The 27,048-nt window shown below is 48.7% G+C and overlaps 1 protein-coding gene and 1 pseudogene across 1 annotated transcript; both read left to right on the forward strand.

Annotated features, from left to right (window-relative positions):
- Positions 1–16,273: 16,273 nt before the first annotated feature.
- Positions 16,274–18,157, forward strand: LOC127784903 (uncharacterized). The gene is made up of 3 exons (XM_052312316.1): positions 16,274–16,538; positions 17,071–17,252; positions 17,336–18,157. Exons 1-3 carry the CDS (start codon positions 16,353–16,355, stop codon positions 17,421–17,423), a joined length of 456 nt encoding a protein of 151 aa, XP_052168276.1. The 5' UTR covers positions 16,274–16,352; the 3' UTR covers positions 17,424–18,157.
- Positions 18,158–21,794: 3,637 nt separating this feature from the next.
- Positions 21,795–24,482, forward strand: LOC127783934 (uncharacterized; annotated as a pseudogene).
- The last annotated feature ends 2,566 nt before the right edge of the window (positions 24,483–27,048 follow it).

The following is a 27,048-nucleotide window of genomic DNA, read 5'->3' on the forward strand; positions in this document are numbered from 1 at the left end:
CGCCGCCGCTTAGCCGTCGTCGCGCCGCCGCCGTCTGCCGAATCGCCGCCGCTGTCTGCCGGTTGCCGCCGGTGCCGCGCCGCCGCCACGCCATGGCCCCGGGTCGGCTTGAGCCGCCTGCGCGCGCCGGCCGAGGCTAGATTGGGGCCGTCGGTTTGGCTGCCCGCGTGGCTGGTTCGGCTGCCCGCGTGGCTGCCACGTGGCCACCGCGTGTGCGCCGCGTCGGCGCCACGTGTGCACCACGTGGTGCGCCGCTCCTCCCCGGTTCGTGGACCCGGTCCACCGTGGACCGCCCTCCCCAAGTCACTGCCATGTGGGGCCCGCATGTCGGCGCCGCCTCTCTCTCTAGCAGGGTTATTTATTGCGCAATAAATCAATTAAGGATTTTTCTGTTCATAGTAAAAGCACATTGAATCTTCTAAAATTCATATCTAATTCATCCGAGCTCCGTTTAAGCCCATTCAAGTCTCAGTAAATCAAGAAAAATGTGTAGAATCCATTAAAAATGGTTTTGTTCTCTGTTTCAGTTGTCTTATAGCCTGTTTGTATTGTTTGTTTTGTTTGTCGCTTAGATTCCGGCTCTCCCGACGCTCCGGTGTACTTTGAGATAGTCGCCGAGGTTCCTCCAGCAGCAGAGCAAGGCAAGTCATGCTTGTCACTTGAACATGTTGATCCTATATTGCAAATGTAAGTCATGCTTGTCACTTGAACATGTTGATCCTATATTGCAAATGTTCTATTGTTTTCCTTCAAATCATGCATTGTTTTACAATGATACTATGGGGTGTTTACCTACTGTTACAGCCATGCTATTTTTGTACCATGCTCCTTTGTTAGTTTGGGTTATAAACATGACTAGAGATTGGACTAGGGATTTCTTAGCCATGCTTAGTTCAACTAGCACACAATGGGGGAAATCACATTAATGCTTAGATATCGGATTCTAGTAAGACGTTGGTTAATGGCACCGCTCCGGTGTTAGTTAATTAAGATATGTTAAATGGTGGGCTGTGGGTGCATGGTTTTGTTGGTCGCGCCCATGGCATTTAAGGACCGGTTTGCGGGATGCCCTGGAAGAACTTATCGTACTTACCACAAGCCAGCGTGGGCAACGGCTGGGCTTGTAGTGTAGCTTTCCTCTAGTTAACGTATCCAGGCAAGGGTGGGCGTGATGGAGCGGGGCGGGCCCTGCGACGGCCTCTGTCGCTTCCGGATTCACCTAGGCACGAGAGGGGACTGCCCGTTGCCCGCTGGGGACGGGGGTGAAACCTGAGGTGTGGTGTGCTTGGCTAGAGGGGGTTATGCGAAGAGTCTTGTCATGGCCTCTTTCCGGTATGTCGTGGTGGCATGTCGGCGCACGGAAACGTGTCGTGGGGCTGTGTCTTGTGGGTAAAGTTGTACACCTCTGATCAGAGTAAAACTATTCGAATAGCCGTGCCCGCGGTTATGGGTAGTCAACCAAATTCACCGTGATTAGTCTCACCCTAGTTTAGTCTGATGGAACTGATTAGTTCAGGTGGTTGGTTGGGCCTGTTGCAACGTGGTGTAGCGTTGAACAGTGGATGGTTAATATTGATTAATTATTACAACTGTTTTACTGTTTTCAACTACTGTTTATAAATGCTCACTTTATGCAAAAGAACCTCTCTAGCTATCCTTTGGTAATATCCTGCATCATACCCCCTGTTCCGGTATGACTTGCTGAGTACAGTGGGTAGTACTCAGTCTTGCTTTATTTTCCCCAAAACCCCAGAGTTTGAGTATGCGTCAGATGGTGGCTTTTCCGAGGAGTAGGCTTCGTCCGTGCCGTCGAGGATGCCTGTGGAGTGGTGTTCCCGCTGCAGTTAAAGTCAAGGCTTAGTTCCGGTTATCTTTTGTTTTTCCGCTGCATTTATGTAAGACTTTTATAATGTTTGTAAGACGTGGATCTGTATGTCAAATTTGTCGTTTGTGTACCCCGGCCGGTCCTAGACGGGGATTTTAATGCACATTCTGCTTGGAATTCTATTCGAGAATTTCTGGGTGTGACAAGTTGGTATCAGAGCCAACCTTGACCGTAGGACAAGCCAAATGGAAAACCTAAGAGCCCTCTGAATCCTTTTCATTGCATATGTTCTTTGCAATTGGATTTGTTTCGGGAAAATTGGGATTTGTTCTTGTGGTGCAAGGGAAAAATCTTGGTCGCTCGTTTAAGTGAGATTTGTCAAATCAAGTCAGTCTGGGGTTTTAATAAAATTATTTGAGATTTATTCGACAGTCAGTCGGGATTTGATGGGAAGAATGCATGAGGTCCTAACTCAGGAATATGGGCTGCAAGGTATTTATGCTCTTATTATTAGTAGTATGTATCTAATTTCTCATTATTTTATCGCTATGTAAGTCCGTCTTATTTATTTGCCCTCATGCAAATATGGTCTATACAAAATTATGCTCTCTTTAGTTCACTTTCATTGAGTCTTTTACTGCTTTATTTAAATTGGATTTGAGCATGCATTGATCCTACCCCTTTGTCTTCTCTAGATGGCCGATCACCCACCCAACCACCGCGGAGAAGGCATGAATGATTTTGTGGCAGAGTTGGCTCGCATGACCCTGGTGGTGGGCTACCCCAACACGCCGGAGTACTCGACCGTTCCGCCGCTCAGTGGCGAGCTTCCCCACCGTGTTCGTCTGGAGGTTCATGGCTATGTGGGCACCTGCCTCGCTAATATGGTGGTTGAGGCATTTGGGGGCACCGCAGATCACTCCTGCCAGGAGGTAGCATATCTGATGATGGCCAGACTTCGTGAGCGCCACAACTACATCTTCTGCAACACGGCATACCATTTCCACCCTCGTCGAGGAAGTGGTGAAGATGTCAGCACCTTCCGCCCAACAGCCGGCGAGAACGACACCACCTTCGGCCACATGTGCGCCGTGATGAGGGGAATGGACAGGATGCACTCGGATCTGCACAAGGCGTCCAAGGCCTTGAATGACGGGAAGCTCGTGAGGATCATAGCTCTAAAGGATGAGATAGCGCGCCTGAAGAAGGAGAACGCTCAGTTGAAGGGTCTCCCAGTGCCAGGAGGAGTTCGGATCCGCACCACGCCCCGCAAGTCTACGACTGCTCCCGTGTGCATTCAGCTTGCGCCCAGGAACCCACCTCCTCCCGCAGCTCCTCCCGCAGCTCCTCCTGCAGTTCCTGCAGCGCCTGCAGCTCCAGCCCCAGCTCCTGTTCTAGTGTCAGCTCCCGCGTCCGCTCTCTCCTTCGCTCCAGCGTCAGCCGCCAGGGGTCCAGCCAGTGGCAACGGAGGGTGGTTGCCTGCTACTCCTAGTGGCAGCCGCGACCACAGCAGCAGCAGTTCCAGTGGCTCAGAGCCGGGCAGCGGTGAGACGTATCTGCCAGAATCTAGGAGCCGCTCAGAGGGACCTGGTGACGAGCAGGAGGACGCCTTCGACTCCACCGACCGCAGGAGCCGTTCCGAGCATTAGGCTCGTTTTCCCTTAGTTTATCGACTGCTTAGTAATTGCCTGTTAGTTTGTGTGTCTAGGTTTGTTCGCTTGTGGGTCAGTCAACGGTCGATATCATGTGCCTATGATATGGCTGTCTTAATAAGGATTTGCTTGCCGTTTTAAGTGTTTTAATTCAGATCAGAACAATTGCAGTTTAAATTCCTATATAATAAAGCTTAGTTCCTGAGCATCTGTTTTTCTTCTTTTCCCCCCCCTCCGTCTGCTCTCCCTTCAGATGGTCAACACCAGGAATGGCAGCCGTGCAGCAGGTGAGGGCAGCAACGGCGAAGAACGCACCGACGGTGGACACCCCAACAGCGCCTCTGGCAACGGTCCGCCACCGCTCCCCGAGAACCCGACGCTCGCACAAGTGATGGCCCATCAGACTCAGATGATGGCAGCCATGATGCAGCAGATGCAGCAGCAGCACCAGCAGATGCACCAGAGGATGTAGCAGCAAGCCGAGCAGCAGCAGCAGCAGTTTGGTCCCCCTCCCCCCAGTCCAAGCTGCCAGAGTTTCTACGTGTCAGGCCACCCACCTTCTCTAGCACCACCAACCCCATGGAGGTGAATGACTGGCTCCATGCCATAGAGAAGAAGCTCAATCTCCTGCAGTGCAATGATCAGGAGAAGGTTGCCTTCGCCACACACCAGCTCCAGGGTCCCACGTCAGCTTGGTGGGACAACCACATGGCTACCCGTCCGCCAGGCACAGAAGTCACTTGGGCGGAGTTCTATCGCAGCTTCAGGAAGGCGCAGGTGCCTGACGGGGTGGTGGCACAAAAGAAGAGGGAATTCCGAGCACTCCATCAGGGCAACAGGACAGTGACTGAGTATCTCCATGAGTTCAATCGTCTAGCGCGATATGCACCGGAGGATGTCCGCACTGACGCAGAGAAGCAGGAGAAGTTCCTAGCAGGCCTGGATGATGAGCTGACCAATCAGTTGATCTCTGGAGACTACGCCGACTTTGAGAAGCTGGTTGACAAGGCAATCCGTAAGGAGGATCAGCGCAACAAAATGGACAGGAAGAGAAAGGCAGCGCAGTTCTGGTCCAACCAAGGAAGCCACCAGTGACCGCGCTTCACTCCCGGACAGCAGGGTGGACCTACCACCATGATCGTCCGCCAGCATCGCCCTTTCAACTCGAGCAACTTCCACCAGGGTGCCAGTGGCAGCCAGAACCACCAGGGAGGTCAGCCCAACCGCAGTGCAGCTCCGCGCCCACCAATGGCACCAGCACAGTTAGCTCCATCAGCCCAAGCCAAGAAGGAGACTGGAACAAAGCCAGGGTCTTGCTTCAACTGTGGTGAGCATGGCCACTTTGCTGACAGATGCCCGAAGCCAAGGCGTGCCGGGCCAAGGTTTGTCCAGGCTCGTGTCAACCACGCAACAGTACTTTTCGATTCTGCAGCAGAGGTCGTACTGGGTACGTTTCCTGTTAACTCAATCCCTGCAATAGTACTTTTCGATTCTGGTGCAACACATTCGTTCATTTCAAAGAAGTTTGTTGGGATACATGGGTTAATAAGAGAAGAACTTAGTACACCAATGCGGGTTCATACCCCAGGGAATAGCTCCACTTCGGTTCAATTCAGCTCTTCTATAACAATAGAAATCCAAAGATCACCATTTCTAGCCAATCTCATTCTTCTCGAATCCAAAGACCTAGATGTCATTCTTGGGATGGATTGGTTGACCAAGTTCAAGGGTGTCATTGATTGTGCGAATCGCACAGTCACCTTGACCAGCGAGAAGGGAGAAACATTAGTGTACAAATCACCAGTCTCACCAAAGCAGGGGGCCTCCTTGTATCAGATTGAGGTGGAAATTCCAGTGGTCACCGAGGAGAAGAGTTCGAGGAAATTGGAAGATATCCCCATAGTCTGCGAGTATCCCGAAGTGTTCCCCGAGGACCTCACTACTATGCCACCCAAGAGGGAGATTGAATTCCGGATTGATTTGACACCGGGAACTGCTCCAATTTACAAGAGACCGTACAGAATGGCAGCCAACGAGCTAGCAGAGGTCAAGAAGCAGGTTGATGAGCAGCTGCAGAAAGAGTACATTCGACCGAGTACTTCACCTTGGGGTGCTCCGGTCATTTTTGTGGAGAAGAAGGACAAGACGAAGAGGATGTGTGTCGATTATCGCGCACTCAATGAGGTCACCATCAAGAACAAATACCCGTTGCCGCGGATTGATGATCTGTTCGATCAGCTGAAAGGAGCCAAGGTGTTTTCTAAAATAGACCTGCGATCAGGCTACCACCAGTTGAGGATTTGGGAAGAGGATATTCCCAAGACAACCTTCACCACTCGGTATGGGTTGTATGAGTGCACGGTTATGTCTTTTGGACTTACCAATGCACCTGCATTCTTCATGAACCTGATGAACAAAGTGTTCATGGAATTTCTGGATAAGTTTGTTGTGGTATTCATCGACGACATACTTATCTATTCAAAGTCTGAAGAAGAACATGAGCAACATCTCCATCTTGTACTCGAGAAGTTGAAGGAGCACCAGTTATATGCCAAGTTCAGCAAGTGTGACTTCTGGTTGTCGGAAGTCAAATTTCTGGGTCACGTCATTACAGCTCAGGGTGTGGCAGTCGATCCATTGAATGTGGAGTCAGTTACCAAATGGACCCCACCTAAGACCGTGTCACAGATTCGGAGTTTTCTTGGACTTGCGGGTTATTACTGTCGGTTCATTGAAAATTTCTCCAGGATTGCTAGACCTATGACTCAGTTGCTTAAGAAAGACGAGAAATTTAAATGGACGGCCGAGTGCGACAAGAGTTTTGAGGAACTCAAGGAGAGATTAGTGTCTGCTCCAGTTCTGATTTTGCCCGACCAAACAAAGGATTTCCAAGTCTACTGCGACGCGTCCCGCCACGGGCTTGGATGTGTTCTAATGCAAGAGGGCAGAGTGGTCGCTTATGCCTCGCGGCAGTTGCGTCCACATGAAGGGAACTATCCAACACATGACCTGGAATTAGCAGCGGTGGTTCATGCTTTGAAAATATGGAGGCGCTATCTGATTGGCAACCGCTGCGAAGTTTATACGGATCACAAGAGTCTGAAATATATCTTCACCCAACCTGATCTAAATCTCCGGCAGCGAAGATAGTTGGAGCTAATCAAAGATTATGACATGAGCATTCACTACCATCCGGGCAAAGCCAATGTGGTGGCAGATGCTTTAAGCAGGACAAGCTACTTCAATGCTTTGTGCACCGAGGGCATGTGTAAGGAATTGCAGCAAGAGCTTGAACACCTCAACTTGGAACTTGTTGAACACGGGTACGTGGCCGCCCTAGAGGCACGACCTACGCTCGTGGATCAAGTCAGAGCAGCCCAAGTGAATGATCCTGAGATAGCTGAACTGAAAAAGAATACGAGGGTCGGAAAAGCCCGAGACTTCCTTGAGGATGAACATGGCACAATCTGGATGGGAGAAAGATTGTGCGTGCCTGATGACAAAGAGCTCAAAGATCTTATACTCACTGAGGCTCATCAGACTCAATACTCCATTCATCCGGGTAGTACCAAGATGTATCAAGATCTCAAAGAAAAATTTTAGTGGGCCAGCATGAGGAGGAAAATAGCTGAATTCGTCGCGCTCTGCGATGTTTGTCAGCTAGTTAAGGCAGAACATTAGAGGCCCGCAGGATTGTTACAACCTCTTCAGATCCCGGAATGGAAATGGGAAGAAATTGGAATGGATTTCATAACAGGTCTGCCCAGGACATCATCTGGCCACGATTCAATCTGGGTAGTCATGGATCGACTTACCAAAGTTGCTCATTTCATTCCAGTGCATACCACTTATACGGGCAAAAGGTTGGCAGAGCTCTATCTCTCGAGAATCATGTGTCTGCATGGAGTACCCGAAAAGATAGTATCTGATCGAGGGAGCCAATTCACTTCAAATTTCTGGCAGAAATTGCAAGAGGAATTGGGAACCCGGCTAAACTTCAACACAGCCTACCATCCGCAGACCGATGGTCAGACCGAGCGGATCAATCAAATATTGGAGGATATGTTAAGGGCTTGTGCGCTTGATTTTGGTGGAGCATGGGACAAAAGCTTGCCGTATGCGGAGTTCTCCTACAACAACAGTTACCAGGCTAGTTTGCAAATGTCACCGTTCGGAGCGTTGTATGGCCGGAAGTGCCGCACACCTCTCTTCTGGGATCAAACCGGCGAACGTCAACTGTTCGGAACAGAAGTGCTAACTGAAGCAGAGGAGAAAGTCAGAACTGTCAGAGAAAGGCTGAGAATTGCACAGTCTCGACAGAAAAGCTACGCAGACAACCGCCGAAGAGAGCTCACTTTTGAAGCAGGGGATTACGTGTACCTTCGTGTTACTCCGCTCCGGGGAGTACATCGTTTCCAGACGAAAGGCAAGTTGGCACCATGCTTCGTGGGACCATACAAAATCTTGGAACGAAGAGGAGAAGTTGCTTATCAGCTAGAACTTCCATCCAACATGATCGGTATCCATGACGTGTTCCACGTGTCCCAGTTAAAGAAGTGTTTGAGGGTACCCGAAGAACAAGCCGACTCGGAGCACATCGATATCCAAGAAGATCTGACTTATGTGGAGAAGCCAGTTCGCATCCTTGAGACCAGTGAAAAAAGGACTAAAAATAAGGTCACCAGGTTCTGCAGGGTTCAGTGGAGCCACCATTCAGAGGAAGAAACAACCTGGGAAAGGGAAGATGAGTTGAAGGCTGCCCATCCACACTTCTTCGCCAGCTCTTCCGAATCTCGAGGTCGAGATTCCATTTAAGGGGGGTAGGTTTGTCACACCCTGAAGTTCTTCTCCCAAGCCTAAATTGAATTTATAAATCACCTAGAGAAAATACCGGTGTCAAAGCAAGAGAAACCCTAATAAATTAATGCAAATAGTAATCGGAATTGGCATGTGGGATTTTTCTTGAGTTCTACATGTCGAAATATGCTAACAAGATTTTTAGTGGAATTTTCAGAGCTCTAGAAATAATTTTAACCAATTAAAAATGAGCACAAGCATTATAATCCCTGGAAATTCTTCTCCTTTTTCTTTTTCTTACTTTCCCCCCTCCTTTTCCCCAAATGGGCCGCCGGCCCATTTCCTCCCCCTCCCGCACCTTTGCTGGGCCGGCCGAAGGTCACGGCCCAGCCACTCGCCCGAGCCCCCCTCCCCCTCGGACGCTGACAGGTGGGGCCCACCTGTTAGGCCCATCCCTAACCTCCGGCCACCCGCCGTCCGCAGCCGCCGCCTCGCAACCGCCCGCGCCCGCCTTCCCCGCGCCACGTCGGCCACGCCCGCGCGTGCGTCCGCCCCTCCCGCACCCCTCAAACTCCTCTCCCGCTCGCTCGCGCCCTCGAGACGGTCGGGATTCGAATTTTGAATCCCGCCTCTCTCTCCACCTCCACCTCCCCACGTCGGCCGGCGAAATCGGGCCACTCCCGGTCGTTCCCGACCTCTCCGCCCCTATATAATCCATCCCCGCATCGTCCTCCTCATTTTTCCTTTTTCCGCCGGCCTCTCCCGAGCTCTCCATCGCTCCCGCACCGTGCACCCAACCGCCGCCGCCTCTTTCACTACTCCGGCCGCCTCTAGCCGCCGCTAGGGCCACCGCCGCACCGCGCCGCCGCTGCCGCCGTTGGGTTCGCGCGGCCGAGGTCCACCTCGTCCACCCCTCCTCCGTCGAGGTTCGCCGCCAGAGCCCCATCCCCGTCGTGCGCCGGTAAGAAACGCCATGGCCGCCGCCTTCGGCCGGCGTTTCCGCCCTCTATGGTCTCTCTCTCCCTCTCTAATCCTCTCCATTTCGTTCCTTAGGTCGTCCCGGACCCCGTCCGTCGCTTGTTGACCTCCCTCCGTTGTTCCTCGTCGCCGGTCGCCGTCGTCTCCCTCCACGCCGGTCGGACCCCTTCGGTGAGGACGCCCCTCCTTCCCCTTCCTTCTTCCTCCTCTCTTTTCCCTAGTAGCGCCGCCGCTTAGCCGTCGTCGCGCCGCCGCCGTCTGCCGAATCGCCGCCGGTGCCGCGCCATGGCCCCGGGTCGTCTTGAGCCGCCCGCGCGCGCCGGCCGCAAGCTCCCCACCGCCGTTCGATCTACCCTCGGGTAGATCGGGGCCGTCGGTTCGGCTGCCCGCATGGCTGCCACGTGGCCGCCGCGTCGGCGCCACGTGTGCACCACGTGGTGCGCCGCTCCTCCCTGGTCCGTGGACCTGGTCCATCGTGGACCGCCCTCCCCGAGTCACTGCCATGTGGGGCCCGCATGTCGGCGCCGCCTCTCTCTCTCCCAGGGTTATTTATTGCGCAATAAATCAATTAAGGATTTTTCTATTCATAGTAAAAGCACATTGAATCTTCTAAAATTCATATTTAATTCATCCGAGCTCCGTTTAAGCCCATTCAAGTCTCAGTAAATCAAGAAAAATGTGTAGAATCCATTAAAAATAGTTTTGTTCTCTGTTTCAGTAGTCTTATAGCCTATTTGTTTTGTTTGCTTTGTTTGTCGCTTAGATACCGGCTCTCACGATGCTCCGGTGTACTTTGAGATAGTCGCCGAGGTTCCTCCAGCAGCAGAGCAAGGCAAGTCATGCTTGTCACTTGAATATGTTGATCCTATATTGCAAATGTTCTATTGTTTTCCTTCAAATCATGCATTGTTTTACAATGATACTATGGGGTGTTTACCTACTGTTACAGCCATGCTATTTTTGTACCATGCTCCTTTGTTAGCTTGGGTTATAAACATGACTAGAGTTTGGACTAGGGATTGCTTAGCCATGCTTAGTTCAACTAGCACACAATGGGGGAAATCACATTAATGCTTAGATATCGGATTCTAGTAAGACGTTGGTTAATGCTACCGCTCCGGTGTTGGTTAATTAAGATATGTTAAATGGTGGGCTGTGGGTGTATGGTTTTATTGGTCGCGCCCATGGCATTTAAGGACCGGTTCGCGGGATGCCCTGGAAGAACTTATCGTACTTACCACAAGCCAGCGTGGGCAACGGCTGGGCTTGTAGTGTAGCTTTCCTCTAGTTAACGTATCCAGGCAAGGGTGGGCGTGATGGAGCGGGGCGGGCCCTGCGACGGCCTCTGTCGCTTCCGGATTCACCTAGGCACGAGAGGGGACTGCCCGTTGCCCGCTGGGGACGGGGGTGAAACCTGAGGTGTGGTGTGCTTGGCTAGAGGGGGTTATGCGAAGAGTCTTGTCATAGCCTCTTTCCGGTATGTCGTGGTGGCATGTCGGCGCACGGAAACGTGTCGTGGGGCTGTGTCTTGTGGGTAAAGTTGTACACCTCTGATCAGAGTAAAACTATTCGAATAGCCGTGCCCGCGGTTATGGGTGGTCAACCAAATTCACCGTGATTAGTCTCACCCTAGTTTAGTCTGATGGAACTGATTAGTTCAGGTGGTTGGTTGGTCCTGTTGCAACGTGGTGTAGCGTTGAACAATGGATGGTTAATATTGATTAATTATTACGACTGTTTTACTGTTTTCAACTACTGTTTATAAATGCTCACTTTATGCAAAAGAACCTCTCTAGCTATCCTTTGGTAATATCCTGCCTGCATCATACCCCCTGTTCCGGTATGACTTGCTGAGTACAGTAGGTAGTACTCAGTTGTCACGCCCCGAACTAGTACCGAGCGGAACTAGCCCGTGACGCTCCAAATTAACCTGTTAATTGATACCAGTCCCAGGAAACAGTGCTGGTATAACAGGAAGACAGAATATCACAGCCACAGAGGTCTCTTTATTATAGAGTAGGGGTACAGTCATGTTGGGCTGCGGACAGATCCCGAGCTCACAACTGCATTACAAAAGGAACGCGGAAGCCAAGACTTGGACCACACATCACAGGCGCGACTTGGGAACTAGGCCGAAACCCTAAAACTCATCGTAGCCGGCTTGCTCCTGAAGGAACTCCTCGTCAGCGGGATCCGCTTCATCTTCTTCAGCAACTGGGGGGGGAATAATTTATATGGAGCAAGGGTGAGTACGAGAGTACTCAGCAAGCCATGGGAAATAAGTGTTTAATGCAGGCTTCAAGGATGGGCTGTTGTTTTTGCAATTGATTTTATTTGAACTCTTTCCTGAAACAACTAAGTGAGTGCTTCTCAAACGACACGGATGAGAAAGTGCGTCTCGTCCGGTCGGAGTTTGTGCAATGTATCAGTCTTTTGAATTGATCAAGATTGGCACCCGGCCAATAGCTTTCAAACGGCCACCCGGGCCTGGCTGGTCCCATCAGCCGCAGATTTTCCAAACATCAAACCCATTTCACAACAGCAAAATTTCACAAGGCAGTAGTCAAACAAAACTACGCTAGGAATCACCTCACATCCGCCCATGACCGTGGGCACGGCTGTTCGGACAGTTTAATAACCTCTGCAGAGGGGGTACACTTTACCCACACGACATTACTAACCCGGATCATCCAGCTCGTGCAGAACGGCCACGACTAGAGACCTTAAGGCTTTCATGACAAGGCATTTCGAAAGCCGACACAGGTTCACCACATGCCAACGAGAGGGGTCCCAGACCAACACCAGATTAGGTCCCAGACCATACTGTGCCAGGAAGCCCAAGGGTCCTCCCCGACACCACCCCGGCGAATCCACATGTCTCTTGGCATCAAGGCTCCCCCGATTAGCTAATTACTCAGCCAGGGGTGTCCCATTCCACCCATGTGGTCGTACTTGTCTTATGTTCGGATGAAATTCCAAGGAAACGGTCCTTAAGTGCAAGAGCGGGAAACCGTACTCCCGGTACGTTCCCCGGTCCGCGGTTTTGGAAATTCATTTAGTTCGCAAGCACCGACCCAGGTGTCGGGTTTTCCAAGTCTTTTGTAAAACCCCAAGTTTTACCCGTCGTTGGATATTTTAAATTTGAGGGGAGGTGTTCCAATGCCCGTGCCCGAAGGCCCGTGCATCGAAGCAGAACAGTCGACAAAGGAGGTTTAAGTGTTCAATAAATCAAGGAGGGTAATTGCAGCAATTAGGGTTGGGGCCGGCAAGCTATCTCGCAAGCCGTGGCCGATTTACTTGTGTAAATCCTATTCATGCAATATTTGCGGAAAAGAAATACTTAGATTTAAATTATAGGTGCAAGATGATCAAAGGTGACTTGCCTTGCTCGAGATCTTGAGCTTGATCCTCGAAATCCTCGCACTGCGGGTCTTCGGGCTCCGAAACTACACGCGAAACGGGACAACTCAACAAACGGTGAAAATAAAGCCCTATTATTGACCTCTAAGCGTGCCATTAGATAGATCTCGAGTTTTGAGGAATTTTGGAAGTTGAACGGAGTCAAACGGACTTACGGTTGGGAAGATATTGAATTTCTAAGATTATTGGATTTTTGTCTAAAGGAAAAGGATTTATTTAAACCCTTTTTGAAAAAGAAAAGAAAAGAAAAAGAAAGAGGGAGGGAAATTAGACTTCCCTCGGGCGGCTAGGGCGCGGCCCGAGAGAAAGGGGCGGCTCGGCCGAGCTTAATGGGCCGGCCCAAGGCGCGCGCGGGCGGGGAGGGGAGAGAGAGAGAGCCGGTGGGCCGGGTCCATCCTCGCGTGGTCCCGAGTGGGACCCGCTTGTCGGCGGCTCGGCTCACCGTGAGCGAGGTGCACGCGGGCGTGCTAGGGTTTGGGGAGGGGGGCGCGGCGCATGCGCGCGGTTCGCGGAGGACGCGGTGCGGCGGGCCCACGCGCAGCCTCAGGGCTCGCGGTGGACCGCGCGCGCGAGGGGGGCGAAGGGAGGCGGCGGACCGGGGTCTGCTTGACCCGGTCGCGGCCGAGGTGGCGCCGACGTGGCGCCTACGTGGCTGCCACGCGGGCCGGCGGGAGGTAGACGACGACGTCGGCCGAAACGGACGGCGGGCGGTGGCGGCGAGCGGCGGAGCGAACCACGGCGATACAGGCGAAAGCGAGCACACCGGGAGGTTGCACGGGATGAGAGGAGACGAGCCAACGGCTCGGATTCGCCGGGGGATGCTCGACGGCGGCGGATTGCGGCGGCGGCAACCGGCGGCAGGAGAAGGGGGAAACGGCGATGAGGTCACGAGGGGTCGATTCCCGACGGTGAGAGCATCCACGCGGCTACGGGAATCCGTTGCTAGCGTTGGATTGGGCGGAGCTACGCCGAGCGAGGCCGGCGACGAGTGGCGCTTCCGAGCTCGGGCGGCGACGGCGGCGAGCACACGGCGGGCGGCGGCAATGGTCGGGGCGGCGCCAGCTAGCTACGGGGAGGCTACTCGTGCTACTACTCGAGTCTAAGGGGAGGAGATGGAACGAGGAGGGAGAACGGAGGGCGACACTACCGTGCGGGGTGAAGGGGCGCAGTGACGAGAGGCCGACGGCACGGGAGCGATCTCTCCGGCCTCGGGCCGGGGAAGAGGAAGTAGACGAACGCCCGGAGTCCCCTTCCGCGTCCTTCGCACGCACCGGCTCTCCCGGCGCTTTGGCTACGAACGGCGGAGGCGAACAGGGCAGGGCGCGGCAATGGCGAGGGCGAAAACGGGGAAGATTGGTTTGGGGAGGGCTCGGGTTTATAGGGCGGCAATGTCGGTTTGGGAGGGAGGAACCGACATTAGGCGGTCGAGCCAGCGGGCTGAAGCTCCGGCTAGCGGCCAAAACGGCGACAGGGAGGATGACGCCGGCGGGGAAGGGAAAAGGGAAAAAGGAAGGGAGAAAGGGGGCTTGCCCCTTTCCTCTTCGGAAAAAGGAGGAAGGAGAGAGGGCGATGAGGAGGAGCTCTGCCTCCATCCTTTGGAAGCACGCGCGGGGAGTAGCGGGGCCGAGTCGATGACGACGGCGATGACGGCGGAGGCGGCTTGGAGCGGAGCGGCGACACGGGCGGCAGGCGCGGCAGAGGCTGACGGCGGCGGCGACCAGGCGGTCGGCCACCACGGCGCGCGCGCGCGGGAAGCAACGGGCGGCGCGGGGAGAGGGAGGGCTCGGCTCCGCGCGGCTCGCGCGCACGCGCGTGCAGCGCTCGGGCAGAGCGGGGAGAGGGAGGGAGAGAAAGAGAGAGAGAGAGAGAGAGAGCCGGGGAGGGAGGGGGAGATGGGCCGAGAGGGATTCGGCCCATCGAACCCTAGGGAGGCAAAATAGACTTTTGCGGAGGGATTTGATTTGGGAAGGATTTGGATTCGGGATTGAACTCGACGATGGATCGGGGGTTTGAGACCTGAGATGGCACGGGCACTAGACAACAAGCAAAGAAACGGATTTCGCAAATAGGATTTTTAAGAGCTAGTTTTCCCGCTAGGCGCCAAGACGGAACGGGCGCTACATCAGTCTTGCTTTATTTTCCCCAAAACCCCAGAGTTTGAGTATGCGTCAGATGGTGGCTTTTTCGAGGAGTAGGCTTCGTCCGTGCCGTCGAGGATGCCTGTGGAGTGGTGTTCCCGCTGCAGTTAAAGTCAAGGCTTAGTTCCGGTTATCTTTTGTTTTTCCGCTGCATTTATGTAAGACTTTTATAATGTTTGTAAGACGTGGATCTATATGTTAAATTTATCGTTTGTGTACCCCGGCCGATCCTAGACGGGGATTTTAATGCATATTCTGTTTGGAATTCTATTCGGAAATTTCTGAGCGTGACAGAGGAGGACTTGACAGCTGGTTCCCCGCTGCCAACCCCATGAAGCCACTGCCATAGCATCGTCATGGAGCTGTCGATGCGGAGCTGCCATTGCATCGTCGTGGAGAAACGGACCACCGTCTACACGTCTTCAAGAAGAGGAGGGCCGCGGCGGCCACGGTCGCATGGGAGTGGCGAGCCGTTCTGGGTTCCCAGTGGTGGAGAAGGAGTTAATATTCAACAGAGAGATGTCATGGAGGGTTCGAGAGTCAGATGGAGATATGGGAGAGGAAAGGACGAGGTCACAAGGAGATAAAGGGCAAAGATAGATCGGACATTCGGTGGTGAGGTCCATGCGATTTTTTTCTACACCTGTATGGCTACTCCAATATGTGTTGGCTAAATAAAAAAAAGGAACCTATGGTTTATTTGCTTGTGCTGTTTTTTTTATAAAAAAAACTTGCACTTACATTGTAAGTGTCGGTTTTTTTTTAAGAGGCACATATAAGGTCTAGTAGGTGCCAATTATTACTTTTACACTCATGTGAGGGGTCGGGAGGATGGAAAAAGCTTCATATGTACCGGTTCTATTTGAATAGGCATATATGAGGGCGTTTCCTATTAGTGGGTTTTGTTGTAGTATAGGTTATTTTGCAAAGATTATGATTCTTTTTAAAAAATATATATAATGCCCCTTATAAAATGAGTGTGAGTGGGAGCAGGGGGATGGTTGAGTGTAATATGGAAAGAAATTTGAGTGTAAGGGCACTTCATCGGTGCTCAAGAGAGTTTGCATTTCTATTAGACTCAAAATTGTTGGTAGTGCTTTGCAATCTTTGTCCAATACACCTTTCCTGGCTGCTCATTGTCTATAATAGAATCTATGCCAATGCTCTCCCATGAGTATAGTTGCTTAACCTTCTGGTGCTTTATTTTGCACCATTGGTTAAATTACCAGGGTTTTCAACAAGCATTGACAAGGAAAACGAATCAACATCATATCCTCTGACAGATGGGGCTCAAAGTAGTATTCCCACTTCCTAAATCATTAAACTCAATTGGTAATCCGAACTAACACGACTTCTTTTTCATGAATTTGAATTATGTAATCCCTACAATACAAAACCATAAAAATCAAGCGTATACAGTGCAAGTTTCCATTAAAAAAGAAGTATTTACCGATTCGTCCTCCCCTCATCCCATCGACCAAAAAGGGGCAAAAGAAAGAGAAAAGAAAAAAAAAAGGAGAAAAGCGCGGTGTTTTCTTTCGCATGGCTTCTTCGCCGCTGCTCCGATCCGCCGGCGGCGCGCTCCGGCGGTCGATCCCCCGGACCCAATCCGGCTATAACCAGGCGTTCCCCTCCCCCTCCTCCGCCGCCGCCCCGTCGCTGGCGGCGGCGAACCCGCGCCGCCTCTCCAGCTCCGACTGCGGCGGGAGTAGTACCGACCCCAACAAGGTGAGTAGTAGTAGGTAACACATCTTCCTCCTCCCCTTCCTCATCTGGGATCCCATGGTTAGATCCGTGGATGAGATCATGCTCTGCTTGTAATCTCTTGCGACAACGACGAGTACTGTATTTTCGGAAAGAAACCCCTGTATTTTGAATTGTTTTTATCCCAATCTTCAGCACAGCCTTTATTTATTTATTTATTTATTTATTTATTTTTGGATTATTAGGGCATAAACAGATAAAGAAATCTAGTAATCTAGTCTTGTTTGATCCATACTAAGCTGCTCTATTCCAATCATGAGATGAGAAGGGTTGCATATATTTATATGCCAAATCTTGCCAATAGAGGGAAGTTTTTGCATGGCCGGATTCAAAAAATAATAATAAAAAAGATCATGGCTTGTAGTAAAGAAAAAAACAATTTTACTCAATGGTTAGTTAACCATGTTTTGTTAAAGGAGAGCAACATGCTGTGATAATCATCGTGCGCCAGATCCTGATGCAAGTTAGTGAGTAATGCTTTATTCCATCTGTCCAGAGACTCAACTCAAGGAAATTAGAGAAGAACAAGGAGGTGGGAACTTCTAGTAGAGATGCAGACATTTCAGACGAAGAGCTCCGGAAGAGAATGTCATCGACTGCCGACAAGCTGTCCCGTTACTTACACGAGCAGACGCATCTAATCCGAGATATCGAAGTTCAATTGCAGGATAGTAACAGGTGTGTGGTTGATTTCATTGTTTTGGATGCACATCTTTATGTTTATTTTCCTAACCATGTTTCTTCTTTTCTGTTACATACAGGTATGATCAGGTCAAGTACTTCCTGGTGTTAATCCCTAGCTTCGTTTGTGTTGGTCTTATTCTTGATAAAATGCATGTGTTTGGTTGACTCGACAAGTGGGGTTGCAATGTCCGATGTAAATCCACACATGTTTTGATTGTGTTACGACTTTTGGCTAGTATTTGATTCTTTTTAGTAACATTATAGTGTACTTATGTTATTGCCCCCGTTGTACATTGGTTTGATTGTGCAGTTGCTATGACCTTTGTTGTTTATACATTGACTTGGTTATAGCCACCGCTACTTGTAGGCTCCCTTTGGATCAAATGAAATGTGGGTGAATATTTATTCAAAGGGATCTTTTGGAGTGTAAATGGAGGATTGCCCCATTTGTCTTTAAAATTGGAAAGCAACGTTAGATATGATTTTGGAATGCTGATTTCAACTAGTTTCTGCCATATATACAGGCTGAATAATGTTTTAGCTGATGTTCATGTTCACTGCATTTCAATCTGTTGAAAGTGTTCAATCTGTGATTTTTCTTTTACCCCATTGCTCAATCTTTAATTACATGGAAGACACAAGTTTATTCTTGTCTAGCTGCTTTGGAGGCTGTGGCGTGCCACAGTAAATAAAACTTTTGTGGTTTCGAAAGGGAAAAAAAAAGGAAGATATTAGTTAACTGACGACATTATCATCACATATTAAGTTGAAGTGCTCAAGTTTTTTGTGCTAGTGCTCTACATAAAGTTAATACAATAGAAGTGACTTCTCGTGCGCAACTGCACACTCAAGATCTACGCCAAAAGAGAGAAGAAGTATCGGGCACTGATAACTCTTCACTGTAAAGCTCAATGAAATACACTCTCTTTAGTGGAAAATGCTTCCAGTATTTTTAAGCAGTAAAACATCGCTCCTGTTGGTACTTGCCCCGGTGATTCCATAAACAGATTAATCTTTTTAGTCTGCACGAGATCTAACCGCTCCCCTGGTTGTTTCAGCTTGATTAAAAAAAATTGCCAATCGATCAAGAGATTTGAGAGAATTGGGGGTCGGAACTAGGAAAGAGGTCTTGTTCTCCAATTAAAATTAAATCGTTGTCTAATTTCATACGGTGTTTAATTTCATAAAACCACATTATTAATCATGTTAACCTTGATCTCATATCTTCGAGTGCTACAATCATATTTTAAATTTATAAGGATTTTATTCATAATATAAATGTTACATCTGCTTCCCCTTCTTCTCCTTCATCCTCCCTTCCGGACGTAGCCTAGTCGCGCGTGGAGAATCGCTTGCGCTCCTATTGCGATGTGATGGGGGATTGACATAAACAACGTAATCAAATCTCCAATGCTTCTCCCCTTCGTCGTATCCAAACACATCTGTGATATTCTTTTTGGGACTAACTAGAAAACTGTCGCAAGTTTTTTAAGGAAAAAACTTTGAAATCTAATTATAATGTAACTCTTATATAAGTATTAAAATAATATATGTAACTTTATATCTAAATTATATAGAGATGATAATGTAGTTACAATGCAGTTATATAGTGCAACTAGAGTATAATTAGCATGTAACTCATTTAATTTTTCAAAAACATGCAACAGATCGAGTGGCTAGCACGCACGGCTTGTGGGATGGAGATCCTAGGTTTGAGCCCCTGCAAGGACACACGTTAATTCTTGCGCAAATTTTTTTTCCAAATCTCGCACAAATCACAGCGTGGATCGCACGGCCAGAAAATCAAAAGTTTTCAGCCACAAATCACGGCGCGGATCGCATGGCCAGAAAATCGAAAGTTTTCAGCCTCCAAAGGACCAGAACTGTCGACAGCTAGCTAGCAAAATTGTTCTTTTTTCTATACTACTGTCTTGTACTATTTTTCTCACCCAATCTTTTTCACGACCTTGGGATTTTCGCTTGTTAGGGAAGGGAAAAATAAGATAATAAACGCATCTGGCCTTCCTTGTTAGGGTGGGGAGGGCTATATAATGGTGATGTAATGGGTGGGGGAAAATTGTTAGTTTATAATGCTAGTTACATGTAATGGCTAATGACATGTCACCTTCTTAAGTGGTAGTACCTCACATCTGTCGAATACAGGGCAATATCTTTCTTACACCTGATGGTTCAAAAATATGCAGTGCTAATGATTTATCAGGCTTTGTTTTGGATTTAATGTACTCTACATACAGAAAATCTGTATATTTATAGGCACTTGAGTGGGGGCCTTATTCCGCTAGCATCTTCAACATTTGATCGTTCACGATTAAGATTTCCAGATGTGTGTATGTCCTAGTTGTTTAGTAATTATTTTATGGTGGCTAGATAGCATCATATGTTCAAGTTTGCAGTTAAAGATAAAAAAGTTCAGTTTGTACCATTGAACTGAAGATGTTGGCTCAGGAAAGGTGTTCTGTTGCTGTATGATGATGCTTGTGATGCATTTCTGTTTTTTTTTTTATAATGTAGTGCAAACCTTTATTACTACTCCCTTCTGTTAATTGTTATTCTGATATGACTAGTCTGGTTTGGCTACCAATGCAATCATGGAGTATTAAACATTGTTCTGTTAAATGAAGTAGCTTCATTCCACATTCATCCCAATCGCAATGGTTTGGTTGTTTGCAAATTAATGAGATGCCTCCAGTAGTCATGCTATTAATAATTAATCTCCATTTATTTTCTTTTATTGTCCTCAGCAACTTCATTCTACTAGTATGCATGTCAGAAATGTCATTTATGTCTTACGGGTATACAATGGTATGCTGACGAATTCTCTTTATCCAGCTTGTAGATATATCAATGCATTATCTTAAAATCTGATTCAAAAAGCCATTTCAAATTAATCAGATACTGACCAAATCAAACAACCGCGATTCTGATCAAACTAAACAACCAGATTTTGATTCTAGATGATTTACTGCCACCTGATGTCTTAAGATTACCGGCGTTGTTCCAAATATCAGAAAGTACCAACCATAGAAACTCAGAATAGCCTTAACCTCAAGCTCTGTAGTAGGCACTAGGCAGTAAAACATCGCCCCTCGCCACCATCACCATGGCCACGGCCGATGACGCCCAGTCCTGCTGCTTCGATACGATCGATGCCACCACCTCCATGATACTACCGTGCTGTTCCTCCCCTGCCTCGCCGCGAAGAACGCTTCTGTCCGTCCACATCGCCTAGCTGAGAGAAGAAGGGGAGAGGGGGTAATGACATTTGGGTCCCACCACTCACTGACATGTGTGGGCCCAATATATTTGTTTTTATTTTTTACCATACCAGATTCCCACTGACATGTGCATCCTATTAAGGGTGCGCTCGTTAGTGTAGGTTTGGCTGTGCTGCGCGTACAGACAGGCATTAAGCGTGGAGGAGGGGGCGCTAGTCAGTAACGTGGACACAGATGTAATGGTGACGGTGGTGACGAGAGTTAGGTGGCCGTCTGCCTTTCCATCTGGTCCGGACACCCTATTACCCATCGGTTTTCGCAGTGAGCTGAACTTTCCCCAAAAGCTTGCGTGTTGTGTTTTGGCATTCATCGTTCCTTCCAGAGCACCGCACCACCATTGTTGCATGTCCAAGCTCAAGCTCACCTATTGCCCAAAATATACTGTTGTGCCCTCCCCATTGTTCTTCCTCCTTGCGCCGCCACATCGTATTGCACAGAGGACATCTCGAGGTCGCTTGCAGGAGTGTGAAGACCGGCGGTCGTCGAATCTCGAATCGTGGCAGCAAGCGCAGAGGGCAGTCGTCGTCTGCATCGTCTCCGTCGTCGCCAGTCTGGGCAAGCCTGGCAGACCACGCGCATGGCATAGGCTGCTTGGCCTAAAAAGGTAGCATCCACAAGCCCACTTTGGTGTGGTGCATCGGAGGAGGAGAAAGGTGCCGTTCTCAGGGGCATCGGCGCTTCGTGCAGAGGGAAGGCATCAGTTGCCCGATTCCGGAATCGCTGCGGCCATTGCAGAGACCAGTCATCTCCGATCTCGTGCTGCACAGTTGAAGAGGATTTGGTGCCCTTGCATCGCCATTGCCGAAAGAAGGGAGCTACTCCGTGGTCGATCCAGCTCTATATAAGGGCATGGCTGCGGTAGCCGTGAAGCGAAACTCATCGTCGACAAATCCCCCACCCATCACCTCCTCCATTCGCCTCCGTCTCCCATCACTTTGCTTAGAAGGAGGGGGCTACCTTCAGATCTGGAATCCACTGAGGGTTCCTCCACATCTCTCCGTTCGGACGCTGCCTACACCGCCACCACCGAAGAAGATGAGCAAGTTGTAGCTCGCACCGTCATCCGCATCGCCTTGAAGTTCCCTGAAGCCATCTGCCAGTTGGTGCGCCGGCTCACCCCGGGGAACGTTGCTGCGGCATTCGATTGGGACCTCCTCGACTCCGATCACCTTCAGAAGGTATAGCCCAACATTTTGTGATTTATTCCCCATTTTTTTGCTTGCATGACTTTGGTCCATAGATGGCTGCTGGGCACACCACTTGGAACGAGACGGAGCCGCATGCTTTCCTCGAGGCTTGCATGGAAGAGATCGAGGCACGAACCATCACGAGCACCTGCCCAAACCGCTAAGGCTACGCCAACCTTGAGGTCAAGATGTACCAGAAGGCCCAGAAGGTTGTGAACCGCACTTAATTGAAGAACTTTTGGGACACTTGTCGCCAGCGCTTCCAAACATGGTGCTGGCTGGAGTCGATGGCAACTGGCCTTGGGCGCTGCCCATTCACGGGAAACATCCTTGCAAGCCCTGAGTGGTGGACAAGGATGGACCAGGTATGTGTTCATTTCATTCCTGTTCTTGTTGTCAATATAGGTTCATATAGTTTCATATACATTTTAGTAATTAGCAAATCAAAATGTATGCTTAACAGGTGTAGCATTAGAGACTACTGGTAATGTAAGTACTGCACACCGTTCGATTACATGTAATACTAGTATGCTGAATTTAACGAAGCTATTTAATTAGTTGGAAGTAAGTAGATAGAAATACTTTTTGCTCTAGTACTTCTCTCTGTTGTCATGTTCATGTAGGCTCATACTCTTCAGTTAGTGTTGTACAGAGGTAGCGCTATTGTTTTATGACTGAGCATGCTTCTATTTAGGAGTAATTTCAAAATCACTATTACTAGCTTTATGTGACTTTAACCAAGGTATTTAATTAGTTAGGACTATTGGTACTCATGGTTGTAGCTGTAGTAGTTTACTGTTATGTGAAGGTCATTTACTGTACAATGAATGAGTAGTAATGGTAGTATTACAAATTATTTGTTTGCAAGCACATAAGGTAGCCTTGTCGACTTTACTTGGAACCAACCATGCCATCGGCTAATTAGCTATTTTATTAGTTCTAGCTATAGTACTGAACTGAAATGTAGAGTTCATTTAGGCTATATTCATGAGTACTAAAGGTACATTTATGAATAATATGTTTAGAATTACATAATGTCGTTTACTCTAATTATGTTCTAACCAACCATGGCATCAGCCAGTAAGGACTGATCTTATAAAAACTTGCACCACTATTATTTGACATAAACCAACCTACTTAATTAGTTACGACTAAATTAAGATAAGGTTGTAGCTGTACTAGTTTATTGTACTGTATAGCTCATTTAGTCTACTTTTAAGAGTACTAAAGGAAGTATTACATATCATTTGATTACAAGTACATAACGTAGTTTGCTGTAATTTTAGTTGGACCCAACCTTGTAATTACAAGTTAGGCCTAATGTTAGAGTCACTTGTTTTACTTGCTCTTGACTTAAACCAATTCTATTTGATAATTTAGGACAAATTGAAGAGCAATAGTTGTAGCTGTAGTACTTTAGTATGGCGTCATGGTGCTGCTCGTAAGAAACATATGCCTTGCATACTGCTTAGTACGATTTTTACGAATACCGTACTCATTAACCCTTTTGTGCTTACTCCTGTGCAGATGAGGAGAGGTGCCCGTGCCTTCCGCAACGGTCCCCTTCTCTTCATTCCAGAGCACCACGCGGTGTTTAGGGGTAGGGTATGTACCCTAAACCGCTCTGGGGTCCCTGTGAGCCCACGCGCCATCTCTGCAACTCCTCAACAGGCTGAAATCCTCGACATCGAGGATTTGACTGAGCAAGCGCTGCAAGAATCCGAGGAGCAAACTCCACGGCATGGCAAGAGAACACTCATTGGAGGAACATCCTCTGGCAGCAGCTCAAAGCGGTCAAGGGGATCTTATGCCACGCACTGAACCGTTTGGCGAACCTCCGCGTTCAGTCAAACGAAAGCAGGGCCAGGCGCGAAGAGCTCAAGCAAGCAAAGAGTGCTAGGGCCTGCATGGAGCTGTTGAAGGCAGACGGAGTCAGCTCCAGGGACCCAATATACCACATGGCCCTCCGGGTATTTCGTGATGGCTTCCTGGGCGAGTTTTTCCTTGACGACTGCCCCACACCGGAGGCGAGGCTCTACTTCATCCAGTCCCAGTATCAGGACATGGCCCAGTACCAGCCACTACCCCCGCCTGGTTTTGGAGGATACTTCCAGTCAGCTCCTCCCGGTATGTATGTTGCATGCAGCTTGTTTTGGTTCATCATACAATTTATTTTCATGCATACTTGCTCTTGTTCATACATATAGACTGTTGGTAACAAACTCATTCGTGCTGTTGTTAATCTTTATGCAAAGACATAAATTGCAATGATGGCAACCTACTATTTAAGGTTTATTACCATTACTGATTGTCACCTCTAGGTTCTAGTTACATAAAGTGCTACACAATAACAAAACCCCTAGTTACATAAAGTGTTGATCAATATTGCGCAAGTTGTTGTCACACAAAGTTACATAAAGTTGTTGTTACATTTACAATACATAATCAGTTGTTATTACAATTACTGATTGTCACCTCTAGGTACTGTGGTTGGAGAGGGTTCTGGTGCTGCTGCCGATGCTGAAGGAGCTGGAGATGGAGATGATGAGGACGGTGCTGATGATGACGGCGAGGGAGTTGGGGACAACAAGGGAGGACAAGGTGGTCATGGTAAAGGTGGTGATGACGACGGCGATGATGGAAATGGTGGTGCTGCCGGCTATGGGGGATCTGGTTATGGGGGTGCTCTCTACGGGGGCGTCCCTAGAAGCTATGATCTTTCCGGATATGCAATGTTTTAACATTGCATAACACTATCTGATAATCGATCCGTTCGGGAGTTCCTGTCAAACGATGAGTGTGCCAGACCATGAGCACTTCTTTTTTCGAATGTGTTGTCTGTCTCGAATAATTTTTGCTCGACTTCGTCTCGAGCAACGTAACTGTGGTATTATGTTGAGTGTGTAGGTCAAAACAATATCGGCACATTTCGTTTGATGTAGCTTTTCAATAAGTTTGCTTAGTCCCTAATTATCTTGTTATTCTGCCTATTATTATGTGCTGCATTCTATACTGACATGCAGGTTGGCGACATTTTATTTTCGTATCGAAATCTGTAGTGAAGACTGACATGCAGGTTGTACAGCCTGGTGAAAAGCGACTGAGCACTTCATTCAAGTGCTAATTGATGATGTTTTCTTTGCAGGAACCGAATTAAATGAAGTATTTAACGAACTACAGAACTGGTTGTGACTACTTGCAGCATGCACTTCCCGTATTTATGTGTGACGTGCACATAGGGCCATTAATTATTGCTCATGTATATTTTTGTAGTACATGAGTGACTACTTGCAGTACGTGTATTTTTGTAGGACTAACAGTTCTAACATGGTTGTGTTTTTGCTTTGCAGGTTGTCAGCTTAATGCACTAACAAAACTTATTGTTAACTTACTGCACTAATATGTACATTGCAGCATTCATGTTTACTATATATGTTGTCCACTTTGAAAGTGCAGTAACCACTAAGTTATTTGTATACGTATTATGTTCAGGACCATGAGCACTTCTTCAGATATCATGAGTGGGTCATCGGATGGAAACTACACAGATGAGGAAGACAACATAATCGATATGTTGGTAGTTGATTTGGAAGCCCAAGGGCAAGGTAGAGCTGCAAGGCGGGCGCCACAACAGGCAGGGATGCAGTGGATGATGGAGACAATGGCCAATGCTACTCAGTGCCATAATGTCTTTCGCATGAGGGCTGACTAAATTCATGCTTTGTTCGCAATTTTAACTAATCGTTACCATCTTAATGGAAGTAACGAGGTTTGCCCTATGGAAGCACTAGGGCTTTTTCTGTACATCATGGCAAGTGGGCAGTCGCAAAGGGCAACAAATAATAGGATGGCTTGGTCGGGATCAACCATATGCAAGTACTTCCATAAAGTGCTTGATGCAGTTTACTCCATGGTAGCTGATATCAACAAGCCTGTGGATCCTAGTTTTCGAAGAGTGCATAACCGGGTCGCACAAGATGAAAATTTCCTACCTTTTGCTGGGGCCGCGGGAGCTATAGACGGGACCCACATCCCAGTTCGTGTTGCAGTTGAAGAAGCTAATTTGCACCGCAATCGTCATCATATCACATCAAGGAATGTATTAGTTGTAATTGGATGGGATGATCGTGTTATATTTGCAGATGCCGGATGGCCTGGAGCTGTGCACGACCAGAGGGTGCTAACAGAAGCTGTGCGGAACTATCCCCATAATTTTCCAAGGCTGCCATGGGGTAAGTACATAATGTTGAAGGTTTTTTTAATCCAGTTAGTACACAGCACCATCATATTACTCCCCCATGCAATGTTCATCTGAAATTTCTCATGTTCACTGTCCAGGTAAATATCTACTAGTGGATTCTGGGTACGCATGCCGGTGCGGTTTCTTGCCACCGTACTCGCATGTACGCTACCATTTGAATGAATTTGCTGGTCAACCGCAAGGGAGGGAAGAAACATTCAACTATATGCACTCCTCCCTGCGTACTTCATTTGAGAGAGCTTTCGAAGTTATGAAGAGTCAGTGGAGGATTCTTAGGGAGATACCTCTTTTCCCTAGGCCAAACACCCAAACGAAGATCATACACTGCGTTTTTGCTCTCCACAACTTCAGGCTTGACAGTGCAGACCCCCATTTCATGACACAGAACCGGTTGTACAATGGGTACCCTCCCATCCCACAGGCACGACCGCTGCGCGACTGGTACGACGCACCTAACAGTGCTGCTGGGATGAGAGCTGTTCGTGACGCCATTGCAAATGAAGTTTACAACAACTAGTCCTGCATCACTTTCCATCCTTAATAAATTTGTACTCCTTGCTCATGTCTTTCTCAATTTATCCTATTTTATGTGTGTTATCGATATGAGAAACTAATGTCCGGTTGTTCTACTCGAATTTGTGTGACGCTATTATATTGCTATCTATGTGAACTTCAGTATTGTCAGTCACGCATTTCACATTCATTACAATTTTATTTCGCAATTAATTGTGTACATTAATATGCAACTAATCATCCTGTTGATCACATTTCTTCTTTTTTTGTGCGCCTTTCACTGTCGGCTCCATGCGCGCAGGCCTAGCTGAGCAAGGAAGAAAAACCCCCACCCTCTCCCAAGTCAAGCCAACACCAGCAGCAGTGGCTGCAGCGCCTTTACTGCTGCCTGCGCACTGACAGCCCTGCCCGTCCCGTCGCGTCGCTTGCATCGCTGCTCCGTCGGCAATCTCACGGAGTTGCTCCAACCGGCGTCAATCTCCATCCAGCCCTTGCTACCTACTATTCAGCCACCAACCATATTTACTACTAAC

This window comes from Oryza glaberrima, chromosome 9 (assembly GCF_000147395.1).
Source record: "Oryza glaberrima chromosome 9, OglaRS2, whole genome shotgun sequence".
NCBI classification, from domain to species: domain Eukaryota; kingdom Viridiplantae; phylum Streptophyta; class Magnoliopsida; order Poales; family Poaceae; genus Oryza; species Oryza glaberrima.

Bases quoted from the DNA above. Each gene is read 5' to 3' on its own strand.
- LOC127784903 (XM_052312316.1), top strand. From the start codon at position 16,353: ATGGCTTCTTCGCCGCTGCTCCGATCCGCCGGCGGCGCGCTCCGGCGG. The intron at 16,539-17,070 runs GTGAGTAGTAGT...CCATCTGTCCAG, and splicing joins GTAGTACCGACCCCAACAAG to AGACTCAACTCAAGGAAATT. The intron at 17,253-17,335 runs GTGTGTGGTTGA...TGTTACATACAG, and splicing joins CAATTGCAGGATAGTAACAG to GTATGATCAGGTCAAGTACT.